Source organism: Balaenoptera ricei, chromosome 18, assembly GCF_028023285.1.
Source record: "Balaenoptera ricei isolate mBalRic1 chromosome 18, mBalRic1.hap2, whole genome shotgun sequence".
NCBI classification, from domain to species: domain Eukaryota; kingdom Metazoa; phylum Chordata; class Mammalia; order Artiodactyla; family Balaenopteridae; genus Balaenoptera; species Balaenoptera ricei.
Window position 1 is genome coordinate 592863 of NC_082656.1, and position 22813 is coordinate 615675.

Genomic DNA, 22813 nt, shown 5'->3' on the forward strand with positions numbered 1-22813 from the left:
TAATCCAGACCGAATTCAGTCACCGAGGACCATGTTAAGCGGTGACTCCCTGGATGCCTGGGAAGATGGCAGTACCGCCGAAGAAATGTGAAGTGACCTCCATACTTTCACTCCACCTGTTCTACGCGTTCTTGTAGGACTGGCTGTTTCCTTCATGTCCTGAACCTACATTTTCATTTAGTGTGGCTAGTAAGAACGAAATCCACCATAAAACTATTGCTCTCTTTATGAGTACATTCAGTTCCACAGAAATGGATGATTACCCCCCATACTATGGGATGGGACATTTGTTATGAGACAATTCTAACATATGCTTATTCTTCCCTTCAACTTCACTGAGTCGATTCAAGACTCATCCATTAGGCCGATGGCAGAACATATAATAGCACCTAAAAGTTAAAATTATCGCTGTTAACCTAGATAATAACTTAGGATATAAAATCACAGACCTCTGTTAGTTTACTGCAGACTGTACATCTTGATTTATTCAGAACTCTTTTTCGAAGATTCTGGTTATCTTCATAGGGAGACGAAGATGTACTACAAAATTTTTGGAAGGATTCACTTGACTCCCCTTGAGGAACAAGAGTAGCCTTTTTTGCAGGTGCACCTCTGAAACACAAGGGATAGACACAATTTAAGAACACTGCATTCTTTTTTTCTGGCCATGCTGAGTGGCTCAGTTCCCCCACCAGGGACTGAACCTGGGCCACGGCAGTGAAAGCCTGGAATCTTAATCACTAGGCCACCAGGGAACTCCCTAAGAACACTGCATTTTAATAAAAGTCAAATATATATGAACAGTAATTGACATTTTTCATTTTCTCATGATTTAATCCTAAGAATCAATTATAATTTTTGGATCTAGAAAAATCCACATTTTGGTTTAACTGCTAAGAGTTCCTAAATAATATGGAAAGATATTCAGAGATAAAAATATTCTGTTGTCACAGATTATGACCTTTAGAACCTTGCCACAGGTTATGACTTCTAGAAGCATTCAAAAAGGGTGTTAGCAACCGGGTAGAACCAAGGTAGAGGATGGGGAAGGCGGTGAGGCAAAGGCAGTGGTGGGATAGGGTTGATTTATTTCTATATCTAAACTCTATTTTCCTGCCAAGAGTAAGTACAATACAAATGACCCACAGCTCTGACATATGCTAGGATAACTCAAGCTACATAAACTTGAAGAAACCTGTGCATCAATTCTATCCATGAATCTTCCGCAACTCTCTAAGTACATTCAGGACACAAATTCATACTGCCAGTATCCAATCATATGGAACCATATTGAAAGGTACAGCTTACTTTTTACATGTCACATTGCGTTTCTTTGGAGTACGCTTATGAGAGAAGGAAGAGAGGCAGGTGGTAGAACAGAAGAGGTGAGCTGATCCTTTTCGCTGATACGCTGTCTGTCCCTTCTGTAAAGGCTTTTTGCAGTTTGCACAAGTGATTTTAGCTGGTTTAGTGGGTTGCTGTTGGGCAGAAGGCTGGAAGATCTGTTTAGGAAGCGAGCCCACTGGTGATAAAGAATCCACCCCTGGCTGTTTCTGATTACGGGGAAAGGATGCTGACTGGGAGATCCAAGAATCTTAAAAAGAAAACACATAAGAAAAGTCATGGAACAGTTAAAAACTCCCATCAGAAAAATATTTAAAATTTTCATCTTGCACAAGTCTAAGAGAAGAGTGAGGAAGCCTTGCTGTACAACCCCAGGGGGACTCTCCCCTTTGTACTCTAAGTGACTGATGCTCTATTGTGCCAACACTGGAAATGGCGGCCCCGGAATTGTGCAATGCGGTAGCCAGCATCTCCAAGTCAGACCCTCTGTGTTAGAGATTGTACAAGCAATTTAAACTAGGTACTGGTAGTCTCAGCTACAAATCACAATGATACCCAACCTATCAGCGTTATGAAGACTAAATGAGAGGGACTTCCCTGGAGGTCCAGTGGTTAGGACTCTGCGCTTTCACTGCCATGGCCCAGGTTCAATCCCTGGTCGGGGAACTAAGATCCCACAAGCCGTGCAGCAGGGGAAAAAAAAAACAAAACTACATGAGATAATGCATGTAGTAAAGCATTATGTTCTGTACACAGGGTACTTCCTAAGGTACTTTTTCTTTTCTAAGAGAAAAATATTAACACATTATAAAATAAAGCGAATATACAAATATAAAGATTATAATCTGGTATATGATACCCATTTTCGTAACAGCTTTACACCTAACATTTTTTCTTTTTTTAAATGATTATTTATTTATTTATTTTTGGCTGTGTTGGGTCTTCGTTTCTGTGCAAGGGCTTTCTCCAGTTGCGGCAAGCGGGGGCCACTCCTCATCGCGGTGCGCGGGCCTCTCACCATCGTGGCCTCTCCTGTTACGGAGCACAGGCTCCAGACGCGCAGGCTCAGCAGTTGTGGCTTATGCGCCCAGCCGCTCCGCGGCATATGGGATCCTCCCAGACCAGGGCTCGAACCCGTGTCCCCTGCATCGGCAGGCAGACTCTCAACCACTGCGCCACCAGGGAAGCCCAACACACCTAACATTTTATTATGAAAAATTTAAAGCATATAAAGCTGAAAGAATTTTACTGTGAAAAATATGTCCATCATATAGATTCTATACTATTTTACTTTTTGCTTTATCATGTTTTCTATTTATTCACCCCGCTAAATAATCTATCTCCTCTATGTATTTCAAGTAATTTGTAGATATTAGTGCACTTCCCTCCAAAATACTTCCAAGTACATGTAATTTAGACATAGCATTTTAAGACAACTCTGTCTACAATTACCTGCCAGCCTTCTAGACTCTTTCCCAGGCATTAGTGTAGGTGGTGGATTACGCAGGAGACCCAGCTTTCCTACCTTCACACGGGACTCCATCGTATATTACTGTTAGCTTCAAAATGGTACAATATTATGTACAGGTAATAGTGCCTCTCAAACCCTAACATGCATACACGATCACTTGGGAATCTTGTTTAAACAGAGATTCTAAATCAGTAAGTCTAGGGAGGGGCCTGAGATTCTGCATTTCTAACTACCTCTTGAGTAATGGTGAAGCTTTGAGAAACAAGGCCGAAGAGTACTGAATTATCGTCATCTCTCTTCAAAAATAGTTTTTGTTGTTAGGTAAAGGTCTATGGCCCTTCCACCTATTATAGCTCTAAACACCTCTCATAATACTACCAACACTAACAACTCTGTTTTCACTTCTAAATTCCTACCCACTGCTGCTTCTAATTTTGTCCTTTTCCAGATATTTTTATCTTAACAGGCAAAAACAAAACAGAACAAGTAACCAAAGGAATTCTTTCACTCCGCAGGAAGATACGCTGGCAAATATGAAGTATATTCCATAAAGTTTTGTTTTTGTTTTTATTTTGGCCACGTCACGCAGCTTGTGGGATCTTAGTTCTCTGACCAGGGATTGACCCTGGCCCCTCAGCAGTGAAAGTGTGAAGTCCTAACCACTGGACCACCAGGGAATTCTCTGGGCTTTTTAATTTTGTACACTTATCCATACTTAAAGGGGATAGAGTTATATATAATTATGTAAAGTGAGACATCAACTATACTGCTCAATAGATTCTGCAGTTTTTTTTCACTTTAGCATTGATGCATACATAAATAGAGCAAATGTTTTCTTTGTTTATACTGCAACTATTTAATGTCTCCTAATTTCAAAGTTTCTTATTTCATCAAATTCTTATTTTATTTATCATGTTAGTGTCTACAGGCCAAATAAAACAGGGTTCCCAACCCCTGGGCCTGGGACCAGTAGCAGTCCAAACGAGCACAGCTTCACCTGCCACCCCCCATCCCCCCATCGCTCGCATCACCTCCCGGACCATCCCCCACCCCCCACCGTCCGTGGAAAAACTGTCTTCCACGAAACCAGTCCCTGGCGCCAAAAAGATTGGGGACCGCTGAAATAAAAGGTCTCTCAACCAAATTCTTCCATGCTCTATCCCCAGAATAAATTTTAAGAGAAGGGGCCCAGAAGGATTTAATCCAAATCCCTCCTTATACACAAGGAAAATTAAGGCCTAGAAGCTAGAGGTGATTTGCCCAGAATTCCAGTAAGTACCAGATCCACTATTTGAGTTTTAGATATTTTTTTATTTTATTTATTTATTTACTTATTTTTTGGCTGCATCAGGTCCTAGTTGCGGCGTGTGGGCTCTCTAGTTGCGGCGCGCAGGCTCCAGAGCCCGCAGGCTCAGTTGCCCCATGGCATGTGGGATCTTAGTTCCCCGACCAGGGATCAAAGAGGCGCCTCCTGCAACGTGAGACGGATTCTCAACCACTGGACCACCAGGGAAGTCCCAAGTTTTAGAGATTCTTGACTTCTTCCTGCATCTAAACTCTTCTGCCTAAAGAACAACCTTTTAGTATTTCTTTAGAGTTGGTCTGCTAGTGAAGTTACTTCAGTGTCTCAGTGGGGTTTTTAGTTGTTAAAGAGTAACACATACACATGAAGTTTATAATCTTAAGTGCACAGCTCAATGACTGTCTTCACAATGAATATGTACTTCTATGACCACCACCCAGATAAACACACAGAAAACTTCCAGGATCCTCATGTCTTTTCCACTCAGTCACTCCCCTCCTTTCCCACAAGCCATCCCTATCCTCACTTTAAAGATAAGTTTTGCCTTATTTTTAACTTCGCATATGAAATCACGTAGTATGTACCCTCGTCTCAACATCTCATCTGTTTCATTCACACTGAAGGTAGTTGTTCATCTGTTTCCATTGTTGAGTATTCCATTGTGTGGCTGATACTATTTATCACTCTACTGCTGATGGACATTTGGATTGCTTCCAATTTTTTTTTGGTGGGGGGACATCAAGGGTTTATTGGGTAGGGGCTATTGGGTTTATTGCCCACAGCAAAAGTTCCTGGAGCAACACCCCACTGTGTATGACAGACAGGAGGCAGGACATGGGAGCAGTCTTTGCTACTCAGGGGAGAAGGAGGCTACCATCTACAGGCGGATGATTGCTTCCAATTTTTGACTATGATTTCTCTACATGTCTCTTAATGGTCTCTTGGATATTTATTCTGCTCAGAATTTGTAAAGGTTCTCGAATTCAAGGGTTGATGTTTTTCTCCATTTTAGAAAATCCTCAGTTACATCTCTTCTGCCTCATTTCTTTCTTCCTCTTTCTGGGACATTAATTACATGTCCTTTTCATCAAATGTCCTAAGTCTCTTACATTCTTTTCTGTATTTCCCCCCTTTTGGTTCTGACTCCGTCTAGATAATACTCTGATACATATTCCAGTTCATTCACACTCTCTTCAGCTGTGCCAAACCTGCAGTTAAAATGTAGACTGTCTGATACTCCTAGTACCTGCAACCCTTGTGCGTTCACTTCTATTGTCTGCTTTTTCTCTTATTTCATTATATGGCCTGCCTCCTCATATCCCTAATAGTTTTACATGAAAAACTGAAAAAAAAAAAAAAATTGACAATCTGGAGTATGTTAGCATCCCCAATCCAAAGGTCGATGTATATATTTTTTAAATCAGTGTCCTTCTTTGTGGGCCCCTGTGAGTCTGTTGAAAGTTCCCCTTAGATTCTTAGCAGCCTTTTCTGGAACTGAACACATACCCATTAGAGAAAAGCAACCCCAAGTAAGAGATGACTCCTCTGAGGCTCCTTCTCAGATATGAGAAACCTCATTTTTTCAGTGTATTTGTAGCTCTGTGATGCTTTCGATATTTTATATGTTTTGTCTCCCTCCCCCCCATTATTCTCTGCAGGAGGGACAGGGATTATTAGTCTAAAGTCTATTATTATCAGAAGCAGAACTTCCTAGAATCAGTATCATGGCCAGAAATGTTTACAATCCAACAAAAATACAACACAGATGCAAAAACAATTTCTAAGTCTGAGTATTTTCTTTGATGAAATTTTGCTGTTTACATAAAGATACATGATGGCTGAAGAACTTTCACTGAAATGCAGTCTACCCTAAAGGTTAATGAAAAGATTAAATGACTCAAAGGTCCATTCTAATGGACACGATCTTATTTTCGTAAGATATTACACAGTTTTATTTGTACTTTATGCAGAACCATAATTTTATAGGATAAAATTTGAATCCTTAAGCCCTAGATTCAAATATAACTCAACTCCAGAAATCCTCATCTTGCTCTTATTTTTTTTCTTTTTTCTGTGCTGGAAAACCTTCATTCTGTAGATGTGGGAAGCAAACAGCAACTAAAGTAAGACACTCTGGGGGAGCCCTGACTCTAAATAATAACAACAATTACAATAGTAATACAATGGTCACCATCTTACTCTGTAAGTCTTCTGGTAAAATTGGTTAATTTTACAAAAGCTGACAGCAAGCAAAAACAAAATTTAGGGTTAATACTAAAATTAGACAGCTTTCACTATGCTACATCCAACTTAAACAAAGAGTGAAAAGAGCAACGACAAGAAGACAGTCCTTTTTGACAAGTGACTCCATCTTTCAGAAAGCTTCAGAGACATCTTCACCATCACTCTTTACCTGACAAATCTGTAGACCCTCTTTTTAGAATTCTGGACCAAATGGTATTATTTAAAGGATAGGGCTTCCTTGGTGGCGCAGTGGTTAAGAATCCGCCTGCCAATGCAGGGGACATGGGTTCAAGCCCTGGTCTGGGAAGATCTCACATGCCGTGGAGCAACTAAGCCCGTGCGCCACAACTACTGAGCCTGAGCTCTAGAGCCTGCGAGCCACAACTACTGAATCCCACGCGCCTAGAGCCCGTGCTCCACAACAAGAGAAGCCACCGCAATGAGAAGCCCGTGCACAGCAACGAAGACCCAACTCAGCCATAAATAAATAAATAAATAAATTTATTTATTTTTTAAAAATAATAATAAAATAAATAAAGGATATAGTTCTGTAACTTTTTCCCCCCGAAACAGAACTTTAGAGAACCCAGGAACACTGTAAATTCATCCATACTTCATAGATAACAGAAATTCATTGCCACAGCACAAACAAAATAGTTTAAATGTAGTTAAGAACGTCTTCAAATATATGAATGAATGTCAGGGGAGTCCTTTAATGCTTCTTGTCTGTTACTTTTTGAAATCATTGATACCTCATGGCATGAAAAAATTATCACTGTAATATAAAATACAGTTTTGAATTAATGAGATAAAGGGATGACAAGAATAAAAATACATCCAAGAGTAGTCAAAACTACTATCAAACAACTTTTGCTAGTCTCAATTATGTCCACAATTTGAGTGAAGTAACAGTATAGCATCTAACTACAGTATGCTTTTTTACAGTTAAGTATCAGTCTATGTGCTATGCTTTTAAATTGAAAAGCATGTTACTGATCCACTTCACCATTCAATACACAACTTCAATTTACTCCAGAAGGTGAAAAATGGTCAAGGCTGAAACATAAAAGAAATACATGGCAAGCCTTCTGGTTCTAACTTCACTTACATACATAAGATGTAATTCATGCTTGCAAAAATATACATGTAAAATTTAGGAAATAATTACAAAACAAAAAATAAGAGTGAAAGAAACAAATCAATTACATTGCAATAAAAGATTTTAAAAAGAAGAGTGAAAGAAACAGATCCAAAAGAATGATTTTCAATGGACATTATTTCAAGTCTTCAACATCATCTTCAACCGCTTTTAAGCTTAACACATCATTCAATATAGAAATCACAATTTTTTAATATTATTTCTCAGGTTTCACTCAATCAATAAACAAAAGATGTACATAGTAATACGTAGATGACAGACATGAATGAACAAATTCATAAAAAGTCTGCAAAAGTATTTTTAAAAGTTCAATGATGTATATACATTAAGAGGATATCACCTCTAAATGATCAGTTTAGCAAACATTAATAATACTCCTACCCCTGAGGAGAGCTTACAGTATTAAAACAACAACAAAAAACATAATTTTTTGGTGAGGACCATTCTGTATTAACCATGAAAAGCTTTAAAAATACGTTGACATTTGACTTAGCAATTTCACCTACAGAAACTTTTCACTAGAAAATGTGTGACAAACTTAGAGATATTCATGAGAAACCTGTTTATAACTGCAAAGACTAGACACAAGCTATTAAATAAATTATGAACATAAAAAGCTTATTATATTTGACATAAGCGAATATGCTAAATGATGAAATGTCAAATGCTCCCCCTCCACCCCAAGTCAAGAACAAGACAACAGAAGGCGCTTTCACTGCTGAGTGCTTGGGGTTCAATCCCTGGTTAGGGAACTAAGATCTTGCAAGCCGCAAGGCATGGCCAATGAAAAAAAGAACAAGACAAAACTTTACACTCTGATCATTTCTATTCAACATTACATAAGAAATAAAAGGGGATCTGCCAGGCCAAACTATTTCCATAATAAAACTAAGATTATTTGCCTTTTTCATCGTGTTGGCATCTGCACTAATGGTGCAGAAGCAATGATGGGTAAAACTGCTGGCAGTGGAACCAAACTGTACTAGTAAAATTTTCTTCACTATCAGGCACTTGCACAAAAGAAAGAAAAAGTAGCACCTGTACTTCTGTTGTTCTTCCAACAACAACTGGTCAACACAATTCTGATGCTAACCACCTGGAGACAGCACCAGCCCCCATTCTGAAGGCACAGTCCACAGCAAGACTGCCCTCACTTTACACGCCACCTGGACTTCTGGCCAACTGGCTGTAAATCTGGGAGGTTCCTAAGGCCCCTTCAGATTTGATAATTTGCTAGAAAGATTCAGAGAATTCAGGAAAGCTCTATACTTATGATCAGTTTTATTTAAAGGATACAAATCAGGACCAGCCAAATGAAGAGACATACGGGGTGAGGAAGGGTCCCAATGCCAGAGCTTCTGTGCCCTCTCTCTGAGGAAGCGGGTAGCGTCACCCACCCGGCACAGGTGAGTTTTTACTGGGTTTCATCGTGTGGGTGTGACTGGTGGGATTATTCGCTGCATGTGACTGGACTCAATCCCAGCCTCTCTCTCCTCCATGGAGGCTGGGCTGGCTCAAAGGCCCAACACTCAAGTCACACAGTTGGTCTTTCCAGTGACCCTCAGCCTTAATCACTAGTTATTAGGAATCTGGTAAATTTCAAGGATTTATTCTCTCTCCCAAGAACCAGGGACAAAGGCCAGTGAAATTATTTATTATGCAACAGAAGTCCTTGGTGAAAAGGTAAAAATTAGTATTAATTTTACTAAATTTCAGCCTCTGACTACATCTTAATACTCTGTATGATGAACAGGGAAGCATCCAGAAGCCACTTCTGTTTCATACCAAAGAACAATGAGAAAGAGTGGAAAAGCACTTGTAAAACTGTTGCATCGCAAGCTGAACTAGCCTTAAAGGAATGACAAAACAAACTGGTTATTGACATTTTCTTAAAATAAGCCTTTCACTTCAAAAAAATAACAGTATTTATTGCCAATGAGAAAATATGAGCTTTCGAGTGAAAATCAGAATCTTTGAAAACCTGCATCCACCACTGCTAGCGTGACAGCTTTCTAAGGTGTCAACATTTAGAAGACCTAGGTAACTCAGTGAATCAACACTTTCCAAATAACCAAAGCACAATGTTATCAAATCATACAAATGTAAAATTCATTCAAAGATAAATGAATTTTAATGTAATAAAGTATGAAAAGTTCATTATATAGTTTCAGATTTCACACTGTAAGAACTTTTAAGAAACTACCACTTATCAAGTTTTGGTGCTGTGTCAAAAGGAAAAGGAAAAAACTATCCATAATTAACTAAAAAGGCTACTAAAATATTGCTCCATTCTACAACCACATATGTACGTGAGGCCAGATTTTCTTCTTATACTTCAAACAAAAGAAAATATTGTAACACATTCAATGTAGAAATAGATTTGAGGAGCTAGATATACCTTGCTGTCTTCTATTAAGCCAGACTTCAAAAAGATTTGTGTAACTGTAATACGTTACTTTTCACTAAATTTCTTTAGTGAAAGTAGTTATCTTTCATCAAAAATATGTCACATAATAATTATTGTTAAATGAATAAATACCTTTTAAATTTAAGTTTTAATTTCTAATATGATAACAGATTAAAAACAAAACAAAAAACTTTGGGATCCTCAATCATTTCCAAGAGTGAAACTGAGACCAAAAAGTTTGAGAACAACTGTCCTATAGAAATAATAAACAATATAAACAAAGACATTTAGTGTGTGGAGTTTCAATAGTGAAAAATGAAAAGCCATATAAATGCTTAAAAAGTAGAGGAATAAATATCTCAGACAAAGGAATATTTTATACTCACTGAAACTTCTATTTTTAAAATGACATAACATACTAAAATTTAGATTAAATAAATCAAGAGAACACAAAACTAAATACAATATGCTCTAAATTCTATTTTTAGAACCACAGAGGCAAAAGACTGAAAGCAAACAAACCAAAATTTTAAGTTGTCAGTCACTTCTACTTAGTGAGGTAGGTGACAGATACTATTTTCTTATTTCTAACTATGATTTCCTTCAAATGTTCTGTAATATTCTCATAACCAGAGAAAAAAATTAATTTAAAAAAATTTTTTAAGAAAAAAAAAAATACTAGCATTCCATTAAAACAACAAGTGATTCGGTTCTTAGCTCTAATTACTTTCCAGTCCTTTCCTAAAATTCTAAGTTGGCTGATAGCTAAAAGCACTAAAATGACCCCAAACAAACACCAAAAAAAAAAAAAAAAAAAAAAAAAAAAACTGAAAAAACAAACAGCACACCAAGTCATGAAAAATCTGCAAAAAAGATTTGCTAAATTTTAAATAACTTTCATTATATTTTACCAGAACACAACTGGCTTCATAAGAGTCTTAAAAATACAGGTCTCTGATTTGGGACTTTCCTGGCGGTCCAGTGGTTAAGACTCAGTGCTTCCACTGCAGGGGTTCAATCCCTGGTCGGCGAACTAAGATCCTGCATGCCGCGTGGTGCGGCCAAAAAATAGGGGAAAAAAACAAATCTCTAATTTAAAGGTAAGAAAGTTTTCCAAATTTAAAATGAAGCAACTAATAAAGTGCTGATTTAAAACCAAAAATCAGAGACAAGCAGTCTAAAGGTAAACACGTGAAAAGCAAAAATTGAAAGGTCAGGTTATGTAATTACAAATTAAATAAAATTTAATTGTTATGTAATATTACTTTAATCCTTTAGTTCACTATCCATCTTTTTATTCTATGACTTTTACATTAAAATAAAGATGCTAGTAAACAAAGATGGAGGTAGTAGATATGGGAGTTTTCAATTAAAACACTTCACAGGGCTTCCCTGGTGGCGCAGTGGTTGAGAATCTGCCTGCCAATGCAGGGGACACGGGTTTGAGCCCTGGTCTGGGAAGATCCCACATGCTGCGGAGCAACTAGGCCCGTGAGCCACAATTACTGAGCCTGCGCATCTGGAGCCTGTGCTCCGCAACAAGAGAGGCCGCGATAATGAGAGGCCGGCGCACCGCGATGAAGAGTGGCCCCCACTTGCCGCAACTAGAGAAAGCCCTCGCACAGAAACAAAGACCCAACACAGCCATAAATAAATAAATAAATAGATAAATAAACCCAAAGTTTAAAAAAAAAAAACACTTCACATATAAATCACATTGGGTAAAACAGAGTAGACTGCACAGTTTTATTTAGCAAAAAATTCTATTTTAATACGAAAGTTAACAAAAAATATTTCACATATAGAATAAAATAGATATAGGTACTAAAAGTAACAGCCAAAAGATTATTTACTTAGGGTGGAAAGAAAATATTTAGTATCACTTACTGCTTACCAGGACTATGATGAGCTGTAAATCCTCCGTTCTGAAATACGTCTCCTGCCACATTCATTCTACCAGGATTAAAAGGTCCTACTGCAGTCTTGGTCTGTGAAGTTAAAGACGGGGTGTATGTTTGCATATTAACACCAAAGTTACTCGACTGCAGTCCGTTAGCGACATCTCCCAAGCTGGTATTCTATAGTGATGTTATATTTGTAATCATTAAGTTCATATCTCGCCCATCATTCAGAGCTTAATACCTGTTTCTAAGGTTGTAACATTAGTAATATGAATTTCAGAGTCCATTCTGTAGTGATAACACAATTACCCATTCCAGCATTTACCTTACTTCTTGAAAGACTGGAAGTGGAGAAATCCAAATCTTTGGTTCTGTTTTTACTTCCAGGGAGTGCCCATTCAATAAAACTAGAAGAAATTGTCTTTTCCCTTCCATTTGTTTCCATGTCCTCTTCATCATCAATGACAATTGTCTCACTTATACTTCCCTTCTGAGAAGCCAAATCTCTTGAGGAAGGAAGAATTATGGAATAATTTCCTTGTAGCTTTTCATTTCTTGATGCAGCAAATATAAAATTTCTTTGATCAGCTATTACTGGAGCAGAACTTGAAGGAGGTCGTATAGATTCAATAAATACAACATCATCATCATCATCCTCCACTGACGAGTTTCTAGATCTATTAACTAAAGGACTAGCTGGGTCACCAAATGCTACATCCATGAAACTAGCTGCCATGGCTTTATTCCCTAATAAAACAGGAGTCTGTTCAGTCAAGTCTAATCCTCCCGCTGAACATTTATCTATGCCAAAGAACCTATGACAGAGAGAGAAAAGAAAAACAAGTTCTAGTATACTATGATCATTGCATTTTATTGCAATTAAATAGCACAAGTGAAATTTTAAATTACTTTATGTGATTTTATCTAAGTCCTTCCTTGAAACAGAAAATTGTTCAAAATAATTCCATCAATTACCAATAACTCAGGGTCCAAATACAATCACTATACTAAATATACTTTTATCTACTAAAATGACTATGATATCGTCCAAACTCTATTTCCCTAGGGTCTTCTGTCATTGTTTTTCAAATTCTCTGCTTCCAACATTAAACGTTTCTGAATCTTTATTTTTTTTGTCCTTGTTGAGGAATCACCAGACACTATGCTATAGGTTTTTTATACAAAATTCTGAAAAACCCATGATGTAGATATAATTTAATTCATTTTACAGATCAGGAAACGAATCTGGGTAAGGCCAAATAGGACTCAAAACTCAGGGCTCCAAATTCTTAGGCTCCAAATTCTTAGCCACTTTGTGTTTTATTCAGCAAACACCTCTGTGTACCTACTATGCACTAGAGAATGACAAACGAAAAGGATCCAGCAGAGACATAGTTGGAAGAATCTGGAGAGGTGACCGACCAATGAAGCACAGCTCTGAAAGCAGATGAGAGAAGAGGAGGAGGAGGATGCGTGCATAGCTGGTAGTGAAACTGATCATGAACAAAAGTCACCTTTATCTCAAAAGTGAGAGGGGAAAAGGTAAGTGTATGGCTGTCCCTTGGTATCCACGAGGGGACTGGTCCCAGGATATCCATGGATGCTCAAGTCCCACAGTTAGCCCTCCGAATCCAAGGTTCCATATCCGCAGATTCAACCAACCCTGGATTGTGCAGTACTATAGTATTTACTGAAAAAAATCTATGTATAAGTGGATCCGTGCAGTCCAAACCCATGCTGTTCAAGGTTTTGTCCAGTTGTAATTAGAACGTATATAAGTATGTAGAAATAATAGATGGAAAGCTGAGGTAAGTTTACACATGCTGGCTTCAATTTTCTTAGAGGCTCAAGACAGTGAAGGAGGTAGGATCTGTATGGGTGTTGAATAATAAAGAAAAGTCACTCATACAGCAGTCATCATTCAATTTTAAACATCTCATATTGAAATATGCTAAGTAACATTCTATTCTAAAATTTTCCCAACTAATTTTAAGTGATAGTACTTACAGTCATACAATCGGTAATGTTTATTCTTAATAGGTACTATGCCGTTAAATATAGCAATTCAGTAAATGCTTATAAAGGTGAGGCAGGAACTATTCTTTTTCCCATTTTATCCATCAGGAAACTAAGACTCAGAAGATAAGAAGATTAAGTAATCCGCCTGGCCCGCTCAAGTCTCCACTGCTGGAAAGGGTAGAGTCAGGACTCAAATCCAAGAAATCTGACTCTATAATCTATTTCATAGCCACTACATTATATGCAATTACTGTATACAATTTTTTAAAAAATTACTTGTTTTATTAAGATGAGTGAATTCATTAAAACAAAATCAACATTCAAATAACTCTAGTTCAAAGATAAAGAAATAACAAATCTAAGGAACCAGTTTAAAAGGGTTATAAAGGAAATACAAAAATTAGGATCATGGTTAACACTCATCCAGTAAGCTTATTATGTGGTTGATTTTCAGAGAAAAGAGGCAATAATTCAGCCTAAACTGAATTATGAAATATAAGAGCTGTTATATACGAATTCTCTCAGTCCTTTCTGTATTTGAATAAACCTAGAACAGAAAAGAACAATTTTTGGAAAAGAGCTATAGCTCACTCCACAGTACCCTCTGATGGCTGTTAGGTCCTATCTTAATCTTCCCAAAGAAAGTAACAGAAAGAGCATTCTTTATGCTCAGCTCATTGTAGTCATCTATTTCTGATAAAAGATTAAGTATTCACCTATTTTCAAATTCCAGATTGTAAAAAAATTAAAACCTAACCCTAACCACTATTAAAAGTCATTGTGTATACAATTTAACCATCACTTTCTTAATTCCATAAACATAAGACTACAAAAAAGTTTTAACCATTTCTATAATATTATCTAAAAAGAGAAAAAGTTAGAGTTTAGCTAAGACACTGAGCAAATTACCTCACTTCATTAAGTTTTACTTTTCTAAACTATAAACTGCCAATGGGGATAAAAAGGACTCTGAGGTTTTAACTGCGATAAGTTAACTTGCAAGTCCCGAGTCTCTCTCTGCCTGTACATATTACAGAGTGCAAAAAATGTTAAATTCCTCTCCATTGAGAGGGTATTCAGGCAAATACTTTGCCTACACCTTAGGATTTCAACAAGTGCCTAGTTAATCTTAAATATTTACCTAGTCTTCCTGTGGTATCTTATTCATCTACAACTATTTAATGTTTAATTGATCTTCAGTTTGATGCAATGAAAATTAATATAAAATCAAAGGAAAATCCACACAGAGAAGTGCAGAATCTAATGGGCGTTCCCTGGTGGCCTAGTGGTTAGGATTCCAGGCTTTCATTGCTGTGGCCCAGGGTTCAATCCCTGGTCGGGAAACTGAGATCCCACAAGCCTTGCAGCGCAGCCAAAAAAAAAAAAAAAAAAAAATTGTCCTAAGAACAGAAAGTTAGGCTGAAACCCGAGCAAGACTCTTAAACGCAAACTATCTCTAGGTTGTGGGTAACAACCCTGCAAAGTTAAGAAGGTATTTAATTACGGGTAAAGACAAGAGTTAACACTAAAACAAAGACACAAATAAGGGCAGTTTGCCCTATTGTGTTTATTTTTAGTAACAACTCATAGCAGTTTTTATTTCCTAAAGGTTGCTACAATTATCTTTTTTTTCAAAAATTATGGTAAAATATATACAACATAAAATGCCATTTTAATCATTTTTAAGTGTGCAGTTCAGTGTTAGTTTTTTAAATACGGTTTTTTAAAGTTGCAAAAATTTCTGCTGAATTCTTAAGTTATAACTGAGTATCATGAATTTTCCTGAGATCACCTTCTATTAAAAAAAAACCAATTGAATAATTTAGTAGCCATTCAATATTCAATTATGTTTGTGTACAATTAAGTAAAACTTACATATTAAAACGAATCAGTTAAAAAAACAGCTGCTAAAATAGAAATGGTGAGATATTAATATGACAAGATTAGTACGTGATGAGAACGGTAAACTAACCTGCTCATGAGTCTTCAAATGTTAAAATCACCAAGAAAATATTTTTAATTATTTAATTATTGCTTCAAATGTTCATTTTTTGGCCACCTATAAGCACACCTATATTTTTGCGACTCTATAAAAGATAAAGGATGTATGCTATAAAAACTTGTTGAACACTAATGAGTTCTAGGACACGTTCTACGGCACCTCTGGACTTACACTGTCACAGAACAGATCTTTCTTAATATTAAAATATTTTTATATTTACATAAAAATAACATCAATTCCAAAGCCAGCTTCATGATAGTGAGATATACTACAAGCATTCCCATTTAAAATCAGAAACAAAATAAAGGTGTATGATGATTCTGGAGGTTTTACTCACAAATGTAATGAAACAGGAAAAAAGAAAAATCAAATGAACAGTTATGACAAACAGCAAGAGAATTACTTAAGTGTCTAAGTACAAAACTACTATCTAGAAATCAATAGCCTGGTAGGGATTAAGACTGTAGACTGATCACACACAACTAACTTCAATCACTTCTAAAACCCCCATAACAACAGTAAAGTTCCTACTGACAAGGAAAGGAAAAACAAAGAGAAGAAACAAAAGGAACAAAATTTGATAAGCTAAAGAGCAGGTGGATAAGCTGTTAACCAACTCTGCCTGAGACAGCCAACCTCTAAAATCCTGATGGAAAAGGCTGAGAAACATCCTGACTTACGCTGCAGAATCTTCACGAGGCTCAAAGCCTGTAAGGGAGCAGGTGGCTAAAACAGGAGGATGTGAAACCCCAAAACCCTTCCCTCCCTCCCTCCATTTTGGTGATGTCTTTCCCCACCCTGGCCCAAGCTCTAGACTTTTATTCTTTGGAGAGGAGAGAACATAAGGTCTTTGTCTCAGGTTCACCAGGCACTGGTGAATGCTTCAATAGCATGCATATGAAATGCCCCCCTCTCTCCCTTGATTTCCAGAGAGCTCGCATCCAGACTTCTATCTTCCAAGCAGCAGACTATTCCCTGGAAAACCTCTTTCTCCGAAACACTCCTTTCTGTGGAATTAGGAACCCAAAAAAAGGAAAGACCTAAAAATAACGACTTTAGAGATTCTCCATCAATTGGCCAAAAAAGAACCATCCTACAGTGAAGCTCCAAGCTGAAAGTTCCATTCACTCTTCTAATCTATTCTCCATTTCCCAATTCTTAATCATGAGTAGACCTGTCAAGAATTATGAACTATCTGGAAAAAGCTTCTCATAAGAAAAATAGTTGTTAAAAGAGAAAAAAAAAACAAAAAACAAAGGAAAGAGAAAAATGCAGGAAAAAGAAAACAGAGAATGAAAACCCACAAACTATCAGTACTCTAGATAGATACATGACAAGCAAAAGACCATATAAAACTAATATCTCTAGTATAAAAAAGAGCTTTTGGAAATGAAAAGCTTAGCAGAAATGGAAAGCTCAGTAAAAGGGTTGAAAGATAAAGCGGAAGACATATCAGGAAACAAAACAAAGATAAGAATTGCAGCCACCATTAACAATGTGCGTGTGTGTGTGTGTGTGTGTGTGTCCCACATAACTTATGGGCTAGGCGATTTACAATTTTCATAGCAATCGGGAAGACAGACACAATTTACTCACTTATAAAATGTGCATAATAAAAATGTATTTAATTGAATAAGATGTGCATTTATTGACTCTTATTTAGTTTGCACTTGCCAAAGTAATAAGAGAGCAGAGATGTAAACCCCAATTTGGCTGGCACTAAACCTAGTCCTTTGCACACTGCGTTCAACTATGCTAGGAACACGCTGCTGAGAAAAATGGCTTTTCTAAGTGGTAACACCTGAGTCAGTGACTTGATCTCCTGCCAGTCTTTTAGTCCCCGCTAGTTCCCTTTCCCTATGAAGGTCCCTCATAGCTCTAGCATCCTACCCACATCCCTTCATCTCACAAAACTATCAAGTAACGTGAAATATCACCACTTCAGATATCCTATGAACATGACCCAGTTGAAACAATATCCATTCCTAAAAGCTGTCTAACTAATGAAGTGTGCTGTGACGCGTAACAGCCTACGTGCAAAGCCAAGTTTGTCAAGGATTTACAAGGGCAGAGGGAAGGCAGGAACACTACCATGAGAGATGCACTAATCATAGGTTTCTTTTTGATGACCAGTGGAAAACTGATCCGAAAGGGCAAAACAGGCAGGACCTAACACTATACAGAATCCCAGATAATACATGGAGAATAAGATTTAGAAAAAAAAAAAAAAATCATCATTTTCAGACTCTTAATAAAATTATTGATTCAGGCAAGGATTGGTGTTAAAGCCATTAACTGAACAGCTAACAGAGCACTAGACATTTTATTGTACCAAAGTGAACAGCACATAGGTTACTTCTCAGTAACAAGAAAACAACACATTAACTTCATAATGGAGGCTGTCACTACCAATTCCGTGGTCAGTCTCAGAATCACGGCTAGGGTGAGAACTAGATTATCTCCTCTTTTTTTTTTTTTTGAAAGACTATCTCCTGACGTGACCCTGGCTAGAGGGCTGTCAGGGTGCGTAAACACAAATCTTCCTCAAAGAGACGACAAACGCACACAGAAGTATCGCCTCCATCGACCTGACAACAGCACATTCACTAATTTTTCTTAATCCAGCGATGAAGAAAAAAATTATTTCTATCCATAAGACAAAAAAAAAAAAAAAAAGCTAACCAGAAAGATTGAAAACGGAGCTACCTTTAACTCTTGTTTTAGAACCCTGGAGAATACCAGCGGTGTAAAATGTCAGCGCCCGCTCCCAGCGCGTTCCCAGGGATCACCCTGGCCTGGCTCTGGCGACAGGGCCCGCCCCAGAAACCCGCTCTTCGCCTGCAAGGTAAGAGAAAGGCAAGCGCCACGGAGGCGCAACCTGGCGCGGCGCTCACGGTACTCGACAGAAACGCGGGGACAACGACTCACAGTGGCGACGCGGTCCTCCTCAGCTTCGGACACACGTCCACCAGACTGGCCTGAAGGCGATTCCTGATCCTAGAATGAAGAGCGACAAATGATTTAGTCCTAGCCGAGCTGGACGTAGCACCGGCTCATAACCACCAGCGAGACGGAGCAAAGGGACAAGAGGTCAAGGCGTCTCCGCGCTCTCCCCCCCTCCCCCACCGTAATGCCGCCGAGACGCCAGGTACAAACAGCAAGGCCCCGCCACGACCACACGAGACTACACGGTCCCTACGAACAACAGGAGGGAGGCGGAGGGCGAGCGCAGCCTGGACGCCAGTGGGGAATCCTATCCCCCGATTCTGCCCACCCTCCGCCGTCCCCGTCGCGCCGGGACCCACTCGCGGGCAGCTCGCGTCGCCGCGGGGCGGAAACCCCCGCACTGGCCCGAAGCCCGAGACCTGCCCGCTCCGCGTCCGCCATTAGAAACTCGCCCAGATAAACTGTGACGAGAAGACGCGGCGCGCCGCGGCCCCGGCGGCAGAGGAGGGGACCGGCGCGGGCGGCCCGCGCCCTCACCGCCAAACTTGGGGACCTCGCGCCGTCGCCGCCGCCGGGACGGTGCGAGCGCGGCCCCGAGCGCCCACGGAGGCGCCCCTCCCCCCTGCCGCCGGCCCCCGCCGCGGGCGGCCCCTAGCGACCCCCGCCGCCGCCGCCGCCGGCGGCCGCCTCACCCGGCCCTCGCGGCCGCGCCCGCACTCCCGCAGCCCGCGGGCCGCCCGCCAAGGCGCCTGGGACATCAGCGGAGCCGCCGGCAGCCCGAGGCCCCGACGCGGTAGCGGCGACGGCGGCCGCGCCGCGGGGCGCTTGTCCCGGGTCGGTGGGAGGCTCCGGGGGCCGCCCTCACCCATCTCCGCCTCCCGGCGCCTCCGCCTCCGCCTCCGCCTCCGGAGGCTGCGCCGCTCCCGGCCACCCCCACTGTCGGCGGTCCTGGGCTGGAGACTCGGCGGGGACAAGCCTCACCCGGTTCTGGCTGCGGCTCCGCGGAACGAACCTCCCCGCCCCCAGCCCTCCCCCCCCCTTGGGCAACAACCGCAACTCCGCTCCGTCCAGTCCCGGCTTCAGCACGGTTGAGGAGGCGGACGCTGCGGCCCCGGCGTCGCGGCGCGGCCCGGCAGGCCCCGCCCCCCACGCCCTCCCTGGGGGCAGGAGAGGGCGGGCCGGGCGGCTCGGGCCCGCCCATTGGCTGCGCCCACCTGCCTCCAGGACCCCCCCTCGAGGGGGTGGTCCGACGCCCTGTCCATCAGGCGCAGGCCACACCCCCGCACCTCTATTCCACCCCCACCTCCTCCTTCCCCGGCCCCACTCCGGCCCGGCCCGTGAGAGTCAGGTCGCAGACTCGCGTGCCCGCCGCACCCCCCTCGGCTTGGCCACGGGCGGCCCGAGGGCCTGAGCCGGGCCGCCTGCCCCCGCAGCGGCTGCGAGCGACGCCGCCCGAGGATCGCCGCGGCCTTGATGTCCCCCACGCCCTCCCTGTCCAGTGTCTGGGAGCCCCGTGAGGGCCGAGCGGGCAGGGGCTGCGGCGACTGGGGTGGGAGCCGGGGGCCCAGAGGCCGGCGGCGGGGGAACCCGCGCGCTCCGAAAACTGGAAGCGCTCTCCCTCGCCTCAGCCCGGTGGGGAGGCGTCCCTCGCTCCCGTCATGGCTGCGGGAGGAGACGACGTCCTCCATCTTGTCGGGGCCGCGGGGGGAACTGGGGGCAACTCCGACTCGTCCCGGGAAGCCTGGGCTGAGCCCCGCCGCCCGGCCGCGGGGACGGCGCCCTCTGCCGGCTCTGCACCTGGCCCCGGCCGGCGCGACGGGGCCCAGCCCGGATGCCGCTCCCGGCTCGCGTAGGAGGCGAGCGGTGAGGCCGCCCTGGCGGCCGTTGGTGGGACTGCAGCCGACGCTGTTGGTTTTAATAGAAGTTGGTGAAATACCGTATGACCATGATATCTGGAAATACGGCTAACGTGATTTTCCTTCTTTTTTAAAAACAGATTGAGCCCCCTTTGATTATTTCTTCTGGAGAATAGTAAAGGCACAGGTTTACTGAGTGACAGACACAGATCAACGAAGACAAAAGCACTGTGAATGGATTGATGAGAGTCCCGTGTAATCTAAGTCCTGTGGTACTTACTGTACCACAAGACCATCTTGACTCAGAAAATGCAGAAACACCCTTCATGATAAAACCACTCAACTAACTAGGAAGAGAAGGAAACTACCACCACAGAATAAAAGTCATGTATGAAAAACCTCAGCTAACATTCTCGATGGTAAAAGACTGAAAGCTTTTCCTCTAGGAACGGGAACAAGGCAAGCATGCCACTTTCACCACTACTATTAAACATAGTACTGGAAGTTCTAACCAGAGCAATTAGGTAAGAAAAAGAAAGGAAAGATATCCAAATTGAAAAGGAAGAAGTAAAATGATCTCTCTTTGCAGATCATATAATCTTACATACACAAAACCCTAAAGACTCCACAGAAAAGCTTTTAGAACTAACAAATGGGGACTTGCCTGGTGGTCCATTGGTAAAGGATCCACCTTACAAAGCACGGATCGTGGGTTCCACCCCTGGTCAGGGAACTAAGATCCCACATGCCGAGGGGCAACTAAGCCTGCATGCCACAACTACTGAGCTGGCGCGCCTCAACTAGAGAGCCTGTGTGCCACAAACTACAGAGCCCATGTGCCTTGGAGCCTGCAGGCCACAACTAGAGAGAAGCCTGTGCCCCGCAATGAAGAGCCTGCATGCGGCAACAAAAGATCCCGCATGCCTCAACGAAGATCCCATGTGCCGCAACTAAGACCCAATGCAGCCAAAAATAAATAATTTTTAAAAACTAATAAATGAATTCAGCAGAGTAACAGAATACGAACTCAAAACCCAAAAATCAGTTGCATTTCTGTACACTAACAGTGAACAACCTGAAAAGGATATTAAGAAAACAATTCCAGGGAGTTCCCTGGTGGTCCAGCGGTTAGGACTTGACGCTTTCACTGCGGTCGCCCGGGTTCAATCCTGGGTCAGGGAACTAAGATTCCGCAGCGGCACGTTGCAGCCAAAACAAAAACAACAAAAAAATAATTCCGTTTACAGTAGCATCAAAAAGAATAAAATACCTAACTAACATAACCAAGTAGATGAAAGACTTATGCAATGAAAACTACGAAACATTGCTGAAGTAAATTTAAAAAGACATAAATAAGTAGACATCCTATGGTCACGGATTGGAAGACTTAATATTGTTAAGATGTCAGTATTACCCAAAGCAATCTGTAGATTTAACGCAATCCTTATCAAAATCTCAGTGACATTTTTACAGAAATAGAAAAATCCATTCTGAAATTCATACGGAGTCTCAAGGGACTCCAAAGTGTCAAGACAATCTTGGAAAAAAAGAAAGCTGGATGACTGACACTTCCTGACTTCAAAATTTACTGTAAAAGTTCAGTAATCAGACTTCCCTCGTGGCGCAGTGGTTAAGAACCCACCTGCCAATGCAGGGGACACGGGTTCGAGCCCTGGTCCGGGAAGATCCCACATGCTGCGGAGCAACTAAGCCCGTGCTCCACAACTACTGAGCCTGTGCTCTAGAGCCCAAGAGCCACAACTACTGAGGCCTGCTTGCCTAGGGCCCGTGCTCCGCAGCAAGAGAAACCACCGCAATGAGAAGCCCGTGCACCACAATGAAGAGTAACCCCCACTCTCCGCAACTAGAGAAAGCCCGCACGCAGCAATGAAAGATCTTGCATGCCTCAACGAAGATCCCACGTGCTGCAACTAAGACCCAACACAGCCAAAAATAAATAAAATAAAAAATTTTTTAAAAATGACACAAATGAACCTATCTATGAAACAGAAATAGAATCACAGACATAGAGAACAGACTGGTGGTTGCCAAGGGGGAGGGGGTTGAGGGAGGGATAGAGTGGGAGGTTGGTGTTAACAGATGTAAGCTTTTATATATAGAATGGATAAACAACAAGGTCCTACTGTATAGCACAGAGAAC

General features: G+C 41.3%; 1 protein-coding gene across 1 annotated transcript in view; it reads right to left on the reverse strand.

The window, feature by feature from the left end:
• ZMYM5 (zinc finger MYM-type containing 5) overlaps nt 1–20484 on the reverse strand; it is a 34150-nt gene extending 13666 nt beyond the window's left edge. Inside the window, exons 1-7 of the mRNA XM_059903397.1 lie at nt 20100–20484; nt 19662–19953; nt 18779–18847; nt 12155–12644; nt 11823–11916; nt 1309–1594; nt 450–612 (exon numbers count right to left, since the gene is read on the reverse strand). Of these exons, the coding sequence (XP_059759380.1) occupies nt 450–612; nt 1309–1594; nt 11823–11916; nt 12155–12644; nt 18779–18847; nt 19662–19953; nt 20100–20484 (1779 nt within the window). The remainder of the gene's footprint in view (nt 1–449; nt 613–1308; nt 1595–11822; nt 11917–12154; nt 12645–18778; nt 18848–19661; nt 19954–20099) is intronic.
• Between the last annotated feature and the right edge of the window lie 2329 nt (nt 20485–22813).